The sequence below is a fragment of the Bombina bombina genome, chromosome 3, assembly GCF_027579735.1.
Source record: "Bombina bombina isolate aBomBom1 chromosome 3, aBomBom1.pri, whole genome shotgun sequence".
In the NCBI taxonomy this organism is placed as follows: domain Eukaryota; kingdom Metazoa; phylum Chordata; class Amphibia; order Anura; family Bombinatoridae; genus Bombina; species Bombina bombina.
In genome coordinates this window covers 582,757,097-582,776,538 of record NC_069501.1, presented here as the reverse complement: position 1 = coordinate 582,776,538, position 19,442 = coordinate 582,757,097, and the positions used below count along the sequence as shown (strand labels likewise).

General features: G+C 38.4%; 1 protein-coding gene across 6 annotated transcripts in view; it reads left to right on the top strand.

Annotated features, from left to right (window-relative positions):
* The window catches only part of EPHA10 (EPH receptor A10), a 1,001,793-nt gene that overhangs the window by 771,122 nt on the left and 211,229 nt on the right, over positions 1-19,442 (top strand). For 3 of the 6 annotated variants that reach the window (XM_053707150.1, XM_053707155.1, XM_053707151.1), the window contains exon 5: positions 16,608-16,774. In XM_053707150.1, the coding sequence (XP_053563125.1) occupies positions 16,608-16,774 (167 nt within the window). The remainder of the gene's footprint in view (positions 1-16,607; positions 16,775-19,442) is intronic. The other 3 variants (XM_053707154.1, XM_053707156.1, XM_053707152.1) reach the window with 2 other exon arrangements.

The following is a 19,442-nucleotide window of genomic DNA, read 5'->3' as shown; positions in this document are numbered from 1 at the left end:
AGCCCCACTACAAAATATACTAAATTAAACTATTAACCCCTAAACCGAAAGCCCCCACATTGCAATAAACTAAATTAAACTAGTGACCCCTAAACCTAACGCCCCCCTAACTTTATATTAAATTTACAATTTCCCTATCTTAAATTAAATTAAAACATACCTGTCAATGGGGCGGAGCTAGCCGCGGCCAAGATGGCAGCTTGAATTGGGAGCTCTGGTCTGAGAGATCGGCTAAAGCCCTAAAACCACCGCCATGTCCTAGGTCAGGGTGCAGAAAAAGAGATGTTATACTCCCTAAAGGTGTGAGATATCGATAGACCCAGCTAAAATGCTCTGCATTATACCAGAAGGCAGACCGCACTCGGCGGCGGCCAGATACAGATACATGTGGATGGGGCCTACATATTACAAAAATCTGCTCCAGCAACATTTCAGCACAGCCAAATGGGAATTCGACTGACAGATCACACACTCTCTACCTATTTTTACCTCCGGTGGGCTCGGTGTTCCCAGAGCTATAATCTACAGGCGGGCCACATCAACTTAAGCTAATATAAACCCTATATACGCTGGCAAGATAAGACGTCAGAGACTGAGTAGCGGATAGCTCTTTCAAATCAGTGAGCTAGGTATACTCCGGAATCATGGACATAGAGATCTCTCTTTTGAGAGCACTGTGTGCTCGGTTTGATGACCATCGGGCGGACCTAGTCCACACGCTCCATACCGCTATGACATCCGCCTCCATTATGGGTCCCATTACAGTCCTCCATGCTTCCAGCTCTGATTCCCTACCTGATCTCCTGGTTGAGTGCAGCTGTATGCCGTCCACCGCGAGCCTTGACACTCCCGCTAAGCCCACTCTTCAAAGAGTACAGGAGCCGGATCACTCCCCACAGTTCTTAGCTTCAGTGATTTTGGAAGGCCTGCAGCCCGGACACTGTGCAGATTTGCCCACAGGCTGTGAGGTGGAGCAACAGGATACGGACACTTGCGGTTCTCGAACACTGCTTGCAGATGGCAGCAGAAGCCTTAGATCCGTGAAGAGTGATAATCGCAAGACCTTTTCAGAAAACTTTCATCAAAGTGCACAGCCATTGCCCCCTCATAATCGGATCCCTGGGAACCTGATAATCACAGAACCGATGCCATGTCTCCTTCGATATTATAGAGGGTTATCCCAAATGCTGGGAGGCACTGACAGTAAACCTAATCGGGACTCTGTGAAATTGGGTATAGGGTAAATCACCCCAGATCCCCAGACAGTGATTGTACAAGTGTGGATTAGGTTTATTTAAATTGTTTAACCACTTTGCCCTCACTGTTGGACGTTACTGGATACTCATCTTGCAATAGCTCTCCAAATGACGAGTTTCTACTCTGAGATTTAGGAAATTATACTTTTTATAAGCCTTGTTAATGTTTTTATGTTTCCTGTAATATATTTAAAATTAGCCTAACATTACTTGTCATTTTAGCATGAGTGAATATGTTTTTATATGCTCCCTCTATCTGAGCACAAAGGGTTTGTTAAATATTATTACGTTCTTGCTAAGAAATAGACATTTGCCCTAACTAAACCAATCCCAAGTGGCACCTCCCTAACTAACTATCACTTAAGAACATATGGTATTTATTTCAATGCAGCTTGCTACTGGGTCTTATATACACATTAGCAGGTTACCATATCACTCTGACTCATAACACATAGTTTATATCATACCCTTGCCCCCACTGCTCAGCAACATATACCCATTAAGCTTTCAATTCATACGAAGTGCTACTTGATTTACTTATTTACCCATCCACTAACATTGAAGTTTTAATCTCTAGGATTATTATCTTTCAATCTCCACTCCTACCCTTACCCTACCTACAAAGTGGGACATCTGTTGTCACAATATGTTCTCTGTTGGTTAATTGAATGTATGCCTGATAACTTCCTTACTAGGTTACACAAGTACTTCTAGGTATGGATCTGTTTATAAACTAACGTTTGTTGAAAGGGGATGATGGCTGTAACTGTTCAAGAAGACCTAATGGCTTTTACATATTCTAATTAGCTCTCAGTCTCTGACACATAACTGACAGCCAAGCGAAATAGTACACAATGAAGCCCCTCAACAGTAACCGAGCTCAAGTTGATATAAGAGTATTCATAGGATTTTTTGGGGGAGATATAACAACCTGCTTGGTACTCTCAGCAGTAAGCTTTACAGTAGCTTACAGCTCATGTTAGTAGTAACCCTTCTGAATTAATCTAACCCATTTATAGCCTATACACCACCCAGTTTCATTAAGATCCCCCCTCTCCCCCAAGACAAACCCTACATGTCCAGTAGCTATCTCATTCATCCCACGCCCCTCCCTAGAATATATAAATCCACCTCACTGTTAATATAGATACTGCCGGGCCGTGTTCACTGGGAAGGCACGGCTAGGCATAACTCTGATTTTGGCCTAGGATTTATCAGCAGGGGCTAACAGTACACATAAGTAGAGATACCTGTCTATATTCATCTAGGATTTTCACATACCTCATAAACCCCCCCCTGTTTCCATCCTTGTTGGTAAGCTACTCTTACTCTTGCTCCTATCCTGGCTTAGCTTAACACACGGTGTAAGTAGTGGGCAATCCTATTTCATAGTATATTTCATGGCTTTGGGTCCTTGAGTTACCTACCTATCCAATATGCTAACTGGCTCCGCCCCCCCACCCTTCTTTTTTTATTATCAAGCGGCTCCTGCCCGCTGTAACCCCCCCTCCCATTAAAATATAGAGCTACCCCCTCCCTAGCCTCAACTGTTCCCGTATTGATATTTGAATCTTCTTCTCATAGTGCCAGGGGAGGACCTTTCAAGTATATATTATTCTCATGTTGCTCTATGAAAAAACTGAAGTCTTCCTATGAAACAGCCCACACCTCATAGTTATGCATTTGATATCTCAATATGTTACACTGCTAATTATACAATGTCTTTACTCTTCTGTATCTTTTTTTTAAGGGCATACCTTATGTAATGTATCTGTTCATGACTTCAATAAAAATTTATTTAAAAAAAAAAAAAAACATACCTGTCAAATTAAAAAAAAACTAAGTTTAAACTAACAATTAAACTAATATAACTATTAAACTAAAATTAAATTATCAATGAACTCAAAATAAAATACGCATTAAAAAAATCCGAACACTACTCTAAAAATTACAAACTACTAAGTTACAAAAAATAACAAATACTAAATTACGGAAAATAACAAACGCAATTATCAAAAATAAAAAAGGATTACACCTAATAGCCCTATCAAAATAAAACAATAAACTACCAATGGCCCTTAAAAATAGGGCCTTTTGTGGGGCATTGCCCCAAAGATATCAGCTCTTTTACCTGTAAAAAAAACACAATGACCCATCCAACATTAAAACCCACCACCCAACCAACCCCCCAAAATAAAAAACCTAATTCTAAAAAAACCTAAGCTATCCATTGCCCTGAAAAGGGCATTTGTATGGGCATTGCCCATACCCTAAACTAAAAAAAAAACATACCCAAAAAACCCTTAAAAAAACCAACACTAACCCCCGAAGATCCACTTCCAATCTTCATCCCGGAGTTGAAGTCCTCATCCAGGCGGCAAGAAGTCTTCATCCAGGCGGCCTCTTCAATCTTCATCCCGGCATTGAAGTCCTCATCCAAGCGGCGAGAAGTCTTCATCCAGGCGGCCTCTTCAATCTTCATCCAGGCAGCAATTCGAATTATTCAATAGAATGAGAGCTGCTTAAATCCTATTGGCTGATTTGAGTAGCCAATAGGATTTTAGCAGCGCTAATTCCTATTGGCTGTTTCAAATTTTTCAGCCAATAGGAATGCAAGGGATGTCATCTTGAATTGCGTCCCTTGCATTGAAGATTCAGTGTACGGCGGCGACCGTATGTAGAGGATGCTATGCGTCGGATGTTTTCAGGATGGACCCGCTCTGCGCCACCGGGATCAAGATAGATGATGCCAGATGAAGATTGAAGAGGCCCCCTGGATGAAGAATTCTCACCACTTGGATGAGGACTTCAACGCCGAGATAAAGATTGAAGAGGCTGCCTGAATGAAGACTTCTTGCCGCCTAGATGAGGACTTCGCCGCCAGGATGAAGATCGTTCAAGCGGGACTTCAAAGACTGTAATTGGATCGTTGGGGGTTAGTGTTAGGTTTTTTTTTAAGGGTTTTTTGGGTGGGTTTTATTTTTAGATTAGGGTGTGGGCACTAAAAGTCCTTTTAAGGGCAATGCCCATCCAAATGCCCTTTTCAGGGGTAGAGTTTGGTTTTTATTTTGGGGGGTTGGTTGGGTGGTGGGTTTTACTGTTGGGGGTCTTTGTATTTTTTTTTACAGGTAAAAAAGCTGATATCTTTGGGGTAATGCCCCACAAAAATTTGGTAGTTTATTGTAGGCTAGGTTTTTTTTATTTTGGGTGGGCATTTAGATTAGGTGTAATACTTTTTTTTTTTTTTGATACTATGGACCCCCAAAAGGCCCTTTTAAGGGCCCTTGGTAGTTTGGGGGGAGGAGGTTTGTATACTGCTAGGGGGTGGGGGGTTGTAGCAAAAGAGCTGTTTAACTTAGGGCAATGCCCTACAAAAGGCCCTTTTATTTTTTGTAATGTTAGGTTTTAGTGCAAGGCAGGTTCGGTTTTATTTCACAGGTAAGTTTGTTAATAACTATTTACTAACTAGTCTACCTAGTTAAAATAAATACATACTTACCTGTGAAATAAAAATAAAACCTAAGCTAGCTTCAATATACCTATTAGGTGTATTGTAGCTAGCTTAGGTTTTATTTCACAGGTAAGTATTTAGTTTTAAATAGGTATTATTTAGTTAATAATTGTAACTTTAGGTTAGCTCTATTGTAATTATGTTAAAGTTAGGGTGTGTTAGGGTTAGGGTTTAAATGTAGGGTTAGGTTTAGGGGCAGGTTTAGGGGTTAATATTTTAATTTAGGTTGTTGCGATGTGGGGGGCTGGCGGTTTAGGGGTTAATAGGTTTATTTAGTGAAAGTGATGTGGGAGGCCAGAGGTTTAGGTGTTAATAGCTTTATTTAGTTGCGGGGATATCGGGAGCGGCAGATTAGGGGTTAATAACTGTAGGCAGTCGCTGGCGATATTGGGAGCGGCAGATTAGGGGATAATAAAAGTAGGCAGGCGTCGGCGATGTCGGGAGCAGCAGATTAGGGGTATTTAGATGTTGGGTTTAGGTTTAAACAGTATTTTTATTTCCCCATAGACATCAATGGGGCTGCATTACAGAGCTTTTTTTTCCGCGATTGCAGGTGTTGTTTTTTTTTCTGACCCGCTCTCCCCATTGATGTATATGGGGGAAGCGTGCACGAGCACGTCAATTCAGCGCTTATTTTTGGTGCGGTAATGAACTCAACACAACCATTTCGCCCGTACAAGTCTGTTTTTTTAAAACTTGAAATGGCAGTGCTATAGGGGATTAAATAACGCCACTTTTGTTGCGTTCGTTAATTTCCCTTTAGCACTCAAAACTCTTAATCTAGCCAATTGTTAGGAAGCATTGCTGTGAAGAGAGCGTGCTTCCATAGGCTCCTATGGGATCCTCATTCTGATGCCATCAGAGACGGCTTCAGAACCTTGCGCAGCAAAGGAGGTAAGTAGCACAGCGATGGGCAGCATTTTTAAATTTATATGTACTGTATATAAGCATATACATATATATTTACTGGGAACACACAGTTCTCATAGGCTGCAATGTAAAAGCACTTTTCAGTGCCGTTTTTTTCTAAAACCCCACTCCCACCAACTTTAAAGCTCAAAAACTGCCAAGTGCAGTTTTTTTTATTTATTAAAATAAAATCTATAATTTAAAAAAAATAAATTGAATGCCCTCTATTTTGAGGGAATTTGGGGCACTTTTAGAAAATTAACCAGAGATCTAATGTCTGGTTCATTTTCGGAGCGCTAATTGCTACCTGCCACTTGTAATCTAGGACGTTTGTGGGAGAGCAATAATTTAGCAAGCCACTTGTAATCTAGCCATAGTGTTTAATTCTAAAATACTAATAAATAGCCTATAAAATTAAGTAAATGTAACTAATATTTTTAAATCATTTTACAATTAAAGCCATTTTCTTTATTGCATTTAAAGATCGTCATTTTAAAATGTGTTATATTTTTATAATTTTATTTTTGTTTCATCTTGAATATATATACACCACAAATAAAATATTTTTACATTATTTTATACTACTCTTCCAGATGCATAATACAAACAATTTTCACTTTAATTTCCCTATTGGTAATAATATGAAAACATTTCTAAATAAAAGGTAGATTTGTGGTTAGACTCCCTCTGAATGTGGTAGAGGATTTTTTCCTTTTTTGGATAAATGTACTTGAACAATTACAGGTGATCTAGGACAGAATATTGTATGTTATCCTCTGTATACCTTTCCCTCTATAACAAGTATTTCAAATGCTGCAAATTGTCTAAATGTGCCATTTGATTTTCAGCATTTTGCAGAAAACCTAGGTTACAGAATTTGCTTATTCTCTATGAATTGTGTGCCATGCACATTTGTCACACAAAATAAAAACAGGATATTTAATGCCCATTTAAGGGCTAGATTACAAGTGGAGAGCTAATTTATCACATGCCCGCAAATTGGAAAATGTTCCCATTTGCGGGCCTGCAATAAATAACCAGCCATTACAAGTGGCTGGTTATTGCTACCGCAAGCTCGTGTTAGCAATTAGTGCTCAGAAAATTAACAGAGATCAGATCTCTGGTTAATTTTCAAAAAGTGCCCAAATGCTTCCAAAATAGAGGGTCTTTTAGTTTTTTTATGGAAAAAAGGTATAATTTTTCCCCCATAAAAATCAACAATATCGAAAGCGATAATTAGCACTCCACTTGTAATCTTGCCCTAAGTTGGCATTGTAATGTTTTCTTTAGTTGTCTGCTTCAAGAACATAGCAAGACAGGTTTTGAATTAGTAAGATTTTCTTAAACTTACATAAATGCTAAGAGTAACAGATCCACACCTAGATTACGAGTTTTGCGTTACGGTTTTAATGCTGAAAAATTACCATTTTAGTGTAAAAACCGTAACGCAGCCATTACGAGTCTTGTTGGTATAGCTGTACCACAAGCGTTTTAGCCTGTAATGCAATGTCAATCCCGCACTCAAACAAAACGGTGTTTATGCATGGGATTTCCATTGCGCCTGTTTTACAAGTTGTGTGGTGAGGCTAAAATGCTTGCATTTCAGCCTATACTGACACGATCCATTTCACTATCTGATAACTAAAATGTTACAAAGTACACTAACACCCATAAACGACCTATTAACCCCTATTCCGCCACCCTCCGCATCGCAAACACTAAATTAAACGTATTAACCCCTAATTTGCCGCTCCCGACATAACCACCACTAATAAAAGTTATTAACCCCTATTCCACCGCTCCCCGACATCAAAATAGTTATTAACCCCTAAACCTCTGGCCTTCCACATCACCGCCACTAAATAAACCTATTAACCCCTAAACCGCCAGCCCCCCACATTGCAAAAAATAAATTAAACTATTAACCGCTAAACCCTAACAACCCCCTAACTTTAAATTAAAATTACAATATCCCTATCTTAAAATAAATAAAAACTTACCTGTGAAATTAAAAAAACCTAAGTTTAAACTAACAATTAACCAAACATAAATATTATACTAAAATTAAAATAACTACTAATTAAATAAACTAAATTACACATAAACAAAAACTAACACTACTAAAAAAATTTAATTCTAAAATTACAAAAAATAAAAAATTCTAAATTACAAAAAATAATAAACACTAAATTAGGAAAAATAACAAATAAAATTATCCCAAAAAACAATTACACCTAATCTAATAGCCCTATAAAAATAAAAAAGCCCCCCAAAATAAAAAACCCATAGCCTACAACAAACTACCAATAGCCCTTAAAAGGGACTTTTGTAGGGCATTGCCCTAAAGAAATCAGCTCTTTTACCTGTAAAAAAATACAAAGACCCCCCAACAGTAAAAACCACCACCCAACCAACCCCCCAACATTTAAAACCTAACTCTAACAAAAACCTAAGCTACCCATTGCCCTGAAAAGGGCATTTGTATGGGAATTGCCCTTAAAAGGGCAATTAGCTTTTTTGCATTGCCCTTAAAGGGGCATTTAGCTCTTTTAAAAAAGCCCAAACCCTAATCTAAAAAAAAAAACACCCGAAAAGTGAAAAAAAAACCTAACACTAAACCCTGACGATCCATTTACAGTTTATGAAGTCCGAACATCCAGGTGTTGAGAAGTCTTCATCCAGGCGGCGAGGTCTTCATCCATCCAGGCGGCGTCTTCTATCTTCATCCAGGCGGCATATTCTATCTTTATCCCAGAGGCGTCTTCTATCTTTATCCTGGTGGCGTCTTCTATCTTCATCCCGGCAGCGGGAAGTGGGTCCATCCTTGAAGACATCTGGTGCGGAGCATCCTCTTCATATGGTCACTGCCGTACACTGAATCTTCAATGCAAGGGAGCATTTTCAAAATGGCATCCCTTGCATTCCTATTGGCTGATTTGATTGCATTGAAGATTCAGTATACAACGGCGACTGTATGAAGAGGATGCTCCGCGCCGGAGTTCTTTAAGGATGGACCAGCTCTGTACTGCCAGGATGAAGATAGAAGACGCCGCCGGGATGAAGATAGAAGATGCCACCTGGATAAAGATAGACGACGCCGCCTGGATGGATGAAGACCTTGCCGTCTGGATGATAACTTCTTTTCAGGGCAATGGGTAGCTTAGGTTTTTGTTAGAGTTAGGTTTTTTATTTTGGGAGGTTGGTTGGGTGGTGGGTTTTACTGTTGGGGGGATTTTTTGTTTTTTATTTTAGGGGGCTATTTTTATTTTTATAGGGCTATTTGATTAGGTGTAATTGTTTTTATTTTGGATAATTTTGTTTGTTATTTTTCCTAATTTACGCCTAGATTTAGAGTTCTGCGGCCAAAGGGGTGCGTTAGCTACGCATGCTTTTTTTCCCCCGCACCTTTTAAATACCGCTGGTATTTAGAGTTCACAGAAGGGCTGGCTTTTCAGTGCGTTAGGCTCCAAAAAGGGAGCGTAGAGCATAATTTAACGCCACTGCAACTCTAGATACCAGCGGTGCTTACGGACGCGGCCAGCTTCAAAAACGTGCTCGTGCACGATATCCCCATAGAAAACAATGGGGCAGTTTGAGCTGAAAAAAAAAGCCTAACACCTGCAAAAAAGCCGCGTTCAGCTCCTAACGCAGCCCCATTGTTTCCTATGGGGAAACACTTCCTACGTCTGCACCTAACACTCTAACATGTACCCCGAGTCTAAACACCCCTAACCTTACACTTATTAACCCCTATTCTGCCGCCCCCGCTATCGCTGACACCTACATATTTTTTTAACCCCTAATCTGCCGCTCCGTAAACCGCCGCTACTTACATTATCCCTATGTACCCCTAATCTGCTGCCCCTAACACCGCCGACCCCTATATTATATTTATTAACCCCTTATCTGCCCCCCCCAACATCGCCTTTACCTGCCTACACTTATTAACCCCTAATCTGCCGAGCGGACCGCACCGCTATTATAATAAAGTTATTAACCCCTAATCCGCCTCACTCCCGCCTCAATAACCCTATAATAAATAGTATTAACCCCTAATCTGCCCTCCCTAACATCGCCGACACCTAACTTCAAACATTAACCCCTAATCTGCCGACTGGAGCTCACCGCTATTCTAATAAATGTATTAACCCCTAAAGCTAAGTCTAACCCTAACACTAACACCCCCCTAAGTTAAATATAATTTAAATCTAACGAAATAAATTAACTCTTATTAAATAAATTATTCCTATTTAAAGCTAAATGCTTACCTGTAAAATAAATCCTAATATAGCTAAAATATAAATTATAATTATATTATATCTATTTTAGGATTTATATTTATTTTACAGGTAACTTTGTATTTATTTTAACCAGGTACAATAGCTATTAAATAGTTAAAAAATATTTAATAGCTAAAATAGTTAAAATAATTACAAAATTACCTGTAAAATAAATCCTAACCTAAGTTACAATTAAACCTAACACTACACTATCAATACATTAATTAAATAAAATACCTACAATTATCTACAATTAAACCTAACACTACACTATCAATAAATTAATTAAATACAATACCTACAAATAAATACATTTAAATAAACTAACTAAAGTACAAAAAATAAAAAAGAACTAAGTTACAAAAAATAAAAAAATATTTACAAACATTAGAAAAATATTAAAACAATTTTAAACTAATTACACCTACTCTAAGCCCCCTAATAAAATAACAAAGCCCCCCAAAATAAAAAAATGCCCTACCCTATTCTAAATTAAAAAAGTTCAAAGCTCTTTTACCTTACCAGCCCTGAACAGGGCCCTTTGCGGGGCATGCCCCAAAGAATTCAGCTCTTTTGCCTGTAACAAAACACATACAATACCCCCCCCCAACATTACAACCCACCACCCACATACCCCTAATCTAATCTAAACCCCCCTTAAATAAACCTAACACTAAGCCCCTGAAGATCTTCCTACCTTATCTTCACCTCGCCGGGTATCACCGATGGGTCCTGGCTCCGATATCTTCATCCAACCAAAGTGGGGGCTGGCGATCCATAATCCTGCGGCTGAAGAGGTCCAGAAGAGGTTCCAAAGTCTTCATCCTATCCGGGAAGAAGAGGCGATCCAGACCGGCAACCATCTTGATCCAAGCGGCATCTTCTATCTTCATCCGATGACGAACAGCTCCATCGTGAAGACCTCCAGCGCGGATCAATCTTCTTCTTTCGACGTCCAACTGAAGAATGAAGGTTCCTTTAAGGGACGTCATCCAAGATGGCGTCCCTTGAATTCCGATTGCCTGATAGGATTCTATCAGCCAATCGGAATTAAGGTAGGAAAATTCTGATTGGCTGATGGAATCAGCCAATCAGAATCAAGTTCAATCCGAATTGGCTGATTCAATCAGCCAATCAGATTGTGCTCGCATTCTATTGGCTGTTCCGATCAGCCAATAGAATGTGAGCTCAATCTGATTGGCTGATCGGATCAGCCAATCAGATTGAACTTGATTCTGATTGGCTGATTCCATCAGCCAATCAGAATTTTCCTACCTTAATTCCGATTGGCTGATAGAATCCTATCAGCCAATCGGAATTCGAGGGACGCCATCTTGGATGACGTTCCTTAAAGGAACCGTCATTCGTCGGGAAGTCGTTGGAAGAAGAAGATGGGTCCGCGGTGGAGGTCTTCACGATGGAGCCGTTCCTCATCGAATGAAGATAGAAGATGCCACTTGGATCAAGATGGTTGCCGGTCTGGATCGCCTCTTCTTCCCGGATAGGATGAAGACTTTGGAGCCTCTTCTGGACCTCTTCAGCCGCCGGATTATGGATCGCCAGCCCCCCCTTGGGCTTGGATGAAGATTTCGGAGCCAGGACGGATCGGTGTGATTACCCGGCGAGGTGAAGATAAGGTAGGAAGATCTTCAGGGGCTTAGTGTTAGGTTTATTTAAGGGGGGGTTGGGTTAGATTAGGGGTATGTGGGTGGTGGGTTGTAATGTTGGGGGGGTATTGTATGTTTTTTTTTACAGGCAAAAGAGCTGAATTCTTTGGGGCATGCCCCACAAAAGGTCCTTTTAAGGGCTGGTAAGGTAAAAGAGCTTTGAACTTTTTTAATTTAGAATAGGGTAGGGCATTTTTTATTTTGGGGGTCTTTGTTATTTTATTAGGGGGCTTAGAGTAGGTGTAATTAGTTTAAAATTGTTGTAATATTTTTCTAATATTTTTATTTTTTGTAACTTAGTTCTTTTTTATTTTTTGTACTTTAGTTAGTTTATTTAATTGTAGTTATTTGTAGGTATTGTATTTAATTAATGTATTGATAGTGTAGTGTTAGGTTTAATTGTAGGTAATTGGAGGTATTTTATTTAATTTATTTATTGATAGTGTAGTGTTAGGTTTAATTGTAACTTAGGTTAGGATTTATTTTACAGGTAATTTTTTAATTATTTTAACTATTTTAGCTATTGTACCTGGTTAAAATAAATACAAAGTTACCTGTAAAATAAATATAAATCCTAAAATAGCTATAATATAATTATAATTTATATTGTAGCTATATTAGGGTTTATTTTACAGGTAAGTATTTAGCTTTATATAGGAATAATTTATTCAATAAGAGTTAATTTATTTTGTTAGATTTAAATTATATTTAATTTAGGGGGGTGTTAATGTTAGGGTTAGACTTAGCTTTAGGGGTTAATCCATTTATTACAGTAGCGGCGAGATTCGGTCGGCAGATTAGGGGTTAATAATTGAAGTTAGGTGTCGGCGATGTTAGGGAGGGCAGATTAGGGGTTAATAAATATAATATAGGGGTCGGCGGTGTTAGGGGCAGCAGATTAGGGGTACATAAGGATAACGTAGGTGGCGGCACTTTGCGGTCGGCAGATTAGGGGTTAATTATTGTAGGTAGCTGGCGGCGACGTTGTGGGGGGCAGGTTAGGGGTTAATAAAGATAATATAGTGGCCGGCGGTGTTAGGGGCAGCAGATTAGGGGTACATAAGGATAACGTAGGTGGCGGCGCTTTGCGGTCGGCAGATTAGGGGTTAATTATTGTAGGTAGCTGGCGGCAACGTTGTGGGGGGCAGGTTAGGGGTTAATAAATATAATATAGGGGTCGGCGGTGTTAGGGGCAGCAGATTAGGGGTACATAAATATAACGTAGGTGGCGGTCGGCAGATTAGGGGTTAAAAAAATTTAATCGAGTGGCAGCGATGTGGGGGGACCTCGGTTTAGGGGTACATAGGTAGTTTATGGGTGTTAGTGTACTTTAGAGCACAGTAGTTAAGAGCTTTATAAACCGGCGTTAGCCCAGAAATCTCTTAACTACTGACTTTTTTCTGCGGCTGGAGTTTTGTCGTTAGATTTCTAACGCTCACTTCAGCCACGACTCTAAATACCGGCGTTAGAAAGATCCCATTGAAAAGATAGGATACGCAATTGACGTAAGGGGATCTGCGGTATGGAAAAGTCGCGGCTGGAAAGTGAGCGTTAGACCCTTTCCTGACTGACTCCAAATAACGGCGGTAGCCCAAAACCAGCGTTAGGAGCCTCTAACGCTGGTTTTCACGGCTACCGCCCAACTCTAAATCTAGGCCTTAGTGTTTGTTATTTTTTGTAATTTAGTATTTTTTATTTTTTAGTAGTGTTAGTTTTTTTGTGTAATTTAGTTTATTTAAAGGGAAACTGTACCCAATTTTTTTCTTTTGTAATTCAGAAAGAGCATTCAATTTTAAGCAACTTTCTAATTTACTCCTATTATCAATTTTTCTTCGTTCTCTTGCTATCATTATTTGAAAAAGAAGGCATCTAAGATTTTTTTTTGGTTTCAGTACTCTGGACAGCACTTTTTTATTGGTGGATGAATTTATCCACCAATCAGCAAGGACAACCCAGGTTGTTCACCAAAAATGGGCCGGCATCTAAACTTACATTCTTGCATTTCAAATAAAGATACCAAGAGAATGAAAAAAATTTGATAATAGGAGTAAATTAGAAAGTTGCTTAAAATTTCATGCTCTATCTGAATCACGAAAGAAAATTTTTGGGTACAGTGTCCCTTTAATTGGTAGTTATTTTACTTTTAGTTTAATAGTTATGTTAGGCTAATTGTTAGTTTAAACTTAGTTTTTTTTAATTTCAGAGGTAAGTTTTTATTTATTTAAGATAGGAATATTGTAATTTTAATTTAAAGTTAGAGGGTTGTTAGGTTTAGGGGTTAATAGTTTAATTTAGTTTTTGCGATGTGGAGGCTGGCGGTTTAGGGGTTAATAGGTTTATTTAGTGGCGGTGATGTGGGAGGCCAGTGGTTTAGGGGTTAATAACTTTATTTAGTGGCAGCGAAGTCTGGTTGCGGCGTAATAGGGTTTAATATATTTATTATAGTGTTGGTGATGTAGGGGTGCGTGGGAATAGGAGTTAATAACTTTATTATAGTGTTGACGATGTTGGGGAGCAGCGGAATAGGGGTTAATAACTTTTATTAGAGGCGGCGATGTTGGGAGCAGCAGATTAGGGGTTAATAACTTTATTTAGGTGTCGGAGATGTCGGGGCAGCAGATTAGGGGAGTTTAGACATGGGGTTTATGTTAGGGTGTTAGGTTTAAACATAACTTTTTTTCCCCATAGACATCAATTGAGTTGCGTTGCGGAGCTTTTTTCATTCCGCGGGTCAGGTTTTTTTTCTAACACGCTCTCCCCATTGATGTCTATGGGGAAAGCATGCACAAGCACGTATTCTTAGCCCTTGGATTTTGTGCGGTATGGAGCTCATCACCACCATATCGCACGCACAAGGTGGCTTTTTAGAGATTTGTAATGGAAGCACTATGGAGGGTGAAATAACGCAACTTTTATTGCATTCGTTCCCACCCTCTATAGCGCAAAACTTGTAATCTAGGTGTTATTTAGGGGGTGAAATAATTCAATATTAACATTAGGGATATGTGGATATAGGATACTGATACATAACTATAATAGTTTATTTCATACGCTCCCATTTTGGTAGTGCTTCATCTGAGAAACAGAAAACAGAAGGTAAACGGAAGATAAAATAAATATCTCCCAAAACTCAGTTGGCAACTATTTACACAACATTTTCTGACACATTATAAAATGTATTAATTCCATCTAGAGGAATTAATCACAGTTACTATTATAAAGAAATGTTATTATTAGATGTACTCTTCTTTGGGATCATGAAGAAGGAATATTAATGATAAAGTATTGTATATTATAATTGTTTCAATGCTTTGCAAGAGCACTGTATATGTCTGAGAAATAATTCAGAGGAGGACAACTAGGCATCAATATTGAGCCTCTTATCAGCAAGGGTCCCAGTAAACTAAAGCTGTCATACAACAATCACACTTAAAGGGACATCAAACACTTAGATTGTGATATAAAATATTTACTTATATGCAGTACAAAAGCTTTGCAATTTCCTTTCTTTATTCCTTTTGTCCACCTTTTCAATTATTTAACTTTAAAATTCTAAGATGCTTGAATTGAAGACTGGAGGGTTAGACTCTGGCGTTACAAGCTTGCTATATTCTTTACCACAAAGGATAAGATAGGAAGATAAGATAAGAATTTAAAGAAGGTATATAAGCTAATATAAGGTAGGATAAGATGACATTTCAATATGGTGGGACACATCATTTTTGGCCATTAAAACTCCCCTCCCCCTCAATATTTAATGATCCAATATACTGTTAAAGACATTATGCTTGTTACCATTAATTAGTTAGATTCTCTGAGCAATGTTTTGCAGTAATGCACGTTCAAGTTTGCAATTTTAGTGTAAGCTAACTGTTAACTAAAATAAGACCATGATGTATAGGGCATGATTTAGATTAAATCATAATGACAACGTTTAGCTAGCACAGGGAAAGAGTCTAAATATTTCCATGTGAGATTTGGGGCTTCCATGGATGGTCCTATGCATTTCAGTGTTTATGTTTTAGTAGTTCCAAGAAGTCTTATATTGTGACTATCATACAATTGGGAGAGAGTTTAAACATCTATGATTAATATTACAAAGAATAAAATCAGTATGTTCAAGTAACTTAAAGCTCCTTCTTTTATCTTCCCTTTAGTAATGAGATGTATGCTTTGATAACAAAACTCTTTCTGTGACTATCTCTCTCATCTTAAAAACATCTCTCTCATCAGTAAACACCTTAAGATTTTTATTAAAATGTTTAGTTATGTATAATGAAACAACTTTGCAATATATGTCCCTTATTTATTTTGCCTCCTTTTCATGTAACATAGCTCTGAAAATTGAGCTGTTTCTAATTTTCATAATGTGAAATTGGACCCTGTTCATGTCTCATTGCTAACTCTGCTACTTATCCGTCCCTAATTTGCTCTATAAGATATCAATACAAAACAACTTTTTACTAACTTTATGACAGCTAGCCTTGTTGTCTGTGGACTAAAGCCCAGATGGGCTCCTCCAAATAAGGTAAATAGTAGGTGTAGTTTGGGTAATGAAAAATAATTGCTGTGAAAAGATTGTTAATTTGTTTTAAAAATGTTAAGGATTGGCTGGTATGTTATACAATAGCTACACAGCAGAAATGTCTTGCAATTACAGGGTATTTACTGTCCCTTTAACTTATTTTGCAAAAGATCAGAAAGCAATTATTTTTAGAAGATGCTGCAGTATATTTATCTTTCATCAATACACTACAGCTTCCCTGTTTCCTTGGTTCACTCTCTTATCTTAAAGTGATTTTGCCTTGTGATTTGCAATGAGGGTGTGATTATATTTGTATGAAAACATACTATTTGAAGAGCTATTATATGTGAGTGTGAAAAAGCAACAAAACTGAACAACAAATATTTTGAGCTCAAGATCAGAGGCAGGTAATTATCATTTCAAGGGTGTCTAACGTGCCTTGTTTTTATTCTGCCACAGGATCAAAGGGACCAAAGTTACTCCACAGTGAAAACATCTCTGACAACAGTAACTATTCATAACCTGAAACCTGGGACTATTTATGTCTTTCAAATCCGCACATCGTCTTCTCAGGATTATGGGAGCTACAGTCCTACCATTGAGGTGGAAACATTAGGTGAATGTAAGTGATATTTCAATACATACTTTATAATTTGCTTGTGTATATTTTAGATGTATGAGGAAAATGTATTATATACATACAGCTAGATTACGAGTTTTGAGCGTTATAGGGATTTTAACAACCGCCACAAAAGTGGGATTATTTCACCTCCCTATAGTGCTGCTATTACGAGTTTTAAAAAAGCAGGCGATATGGTTGCGTTGAGCTCCATACCGCACCCAAATGCAAGCGCTGCTATGACGTGCTCGTGCATGATTTCCCCATAGACATCATTTTGGAGAGCCGGCAAAAAAAAAGCCTAACACCTGCAATCACGGATTGAAAAGTTGCTTAATGTAGCCCCATTGATGTCTATAGGGAAATAAAAAGTTACGCTTAAACCTAACACCCTAACATAAACCCTGAGTCTAAACACCCCTAATTTGCTGGCCCCAACATCGCCGATGCCTGCCTACAGTTATTAACCCCTAACCTGCCGCCCACCAACATCGCCGCCACCTAAATAATGTTTTAAACCCCTAATCTGCCACTCCAGATGTCGCTGCCACTATACTAAAGTTCTTAACCCCGAAACCTCTGGCCTCCCACATCACTACCACTAAATAAATCCATTAACCCCTAAACTTAACCCTAACGTAACCCTAACAGAACCCTAAACCTAACCCTAACACCCACTAACTTTAACATAATAAAAATATAGCTAAATTACATTTACAATTATTAACTAAATAAACCTATTAACCCCTAAACCGCCAGCTGCCCACATCGCAACCAGCTAAATAAAACTATATTAACCCCTAAACCTAACCCTAAACCTAACCCCCCTAACTTTAACAGAATTAAAATACAGCTAAACTAAAGTTACAATTATTAACTAAATAATAACTGTTTTAAAATAAATATAAACTTACCTGTAAAATAATACATAAGCTAGCTACAATATAACTAATAGTTCTATTGTAGCTAGCTTAAGTTTTATTTTTATTTCACAGGTAAGTTTGTGTTTATTTTAACTAGGTAGACTAGTTAGTAAATAGTTATTAACTATTTAATAACTACCTAGTAAAAATAAATACAAACTTACCTGTGAAATAAAACCTAACCTGCCTTACACTAAAACCTAACATTCCCAAAAAATATAAACACTAAAATTACTAAAAATAAAAATAACTAAATTACATAAAACCCCCCACTAAATTACAAAAAATAAGAAACAAATTATCAAAAATAAAAAAGAATTCTAATCTAATAGCCCTATCAAAATAAAAAGCCCCCCAAAATAAAAAAAAAACCCTAGCCTACAATAAACTACCATTGCCCCAAATAAATCAGCTCTTTTACCTGTAAAAAAAATACAAACACCCCCAACAGTAAAACCCACCACCCAACCAACCAACTCTCCCAAATAAAAACCCTATCTAAAATAACCTAAGCTCCCCATTGCCCTGAAAAGGGCATTTGTATGGGCATTGCCCTTAAAAGGGCATTTAGCTCTTTTACATGCCCAGATCCTAATCTAAAAATAAAACCCACCAAAAATTTTTTTAAATAAATCTAACACTAAACCCTGAAATCCACGTACAGTTATTGAAGTCCCACTTGAAGGATCCATCCAGGCGGACTCTTCGATCTTCATCCAGCTAGAGAAGTCTTCCTAATCCAGGCGGCAAGAAGTCTTCATCCAGACGGCATCTTCTATTTTCATCCATCTGGCGCGGAGCGGGTCCATCCTGAAAACATCTGCCGCGGAGCATCCTCTTCATATGTTTGTCACCGTAAAATGGAACTTCAATGCAAGTGACGTCATCCATGATGGCTTCCCTTGCATTCCTATTGGCTGAAATATTTCAATCAGCCAATAGGATTAGAGCTGCTAAAATCTTATTGGTTGTTCCAACCAGCCAATAGGATTAGAGCTGCTAAAATCCTATTGGCTGTTCCAATCAGCCTATAGGATGAGAGCTCAATCCTATTGGCTGATTGGAACAGTCAATAGGATTTTAGCAGCTCTAATCCTATTGTCTGATTAATATCTTTCAGCCAATAGGAATGCAAGGGATGCCATTGAAGTTCCATTTGCATTGAAGTTCCATTTTACGGCGGCAACCGTATGAAGAGGATGCTCCATGCCGGATGTCTTCAGGATGGACCCACTCCTCGCCAGATGGATGAAGATAGAAGATACCGTCTGGATGAAGACTTCTTGCTGCCTGGATGAGGACTTCTCTGACTGGATGAAGATCGAAGAGGCCGTCTGGATGAAGACTTCTTGCCCGCTGGATGGATCCTTCAAACAGGACTTCAATAACTGTAAGTGGATTGTCAAGGGCTAGTGTTAGATTTATTTAAGTTTTTTTTGTGTGGGTTTTATTTTTAGATTAGGGTCTGGGCAGGTAAAAGAACTAAATGCCCCTTTAAGAGCAATGCCCAGACAAATGACCTTTTGAGGGCAAAGGGGAGCTTAGGTTATTTTAGATAGGTTTTTTATTTGGGGGGGTTGGTTGGTTGGGTGGTGGGTTTTACTGTTGGGGGGTGTTTATATTTTTTTACAGGTAAAAGAGCTGACTTATTTGGGGCAAGCCCACAAAAAGTCCTTTTAAGGGCCATTGGTAGTTTATTGTAGGCTAGGGTATTTTTATTTTAATACGCTATTAGATTAGGTGTAATTCTTT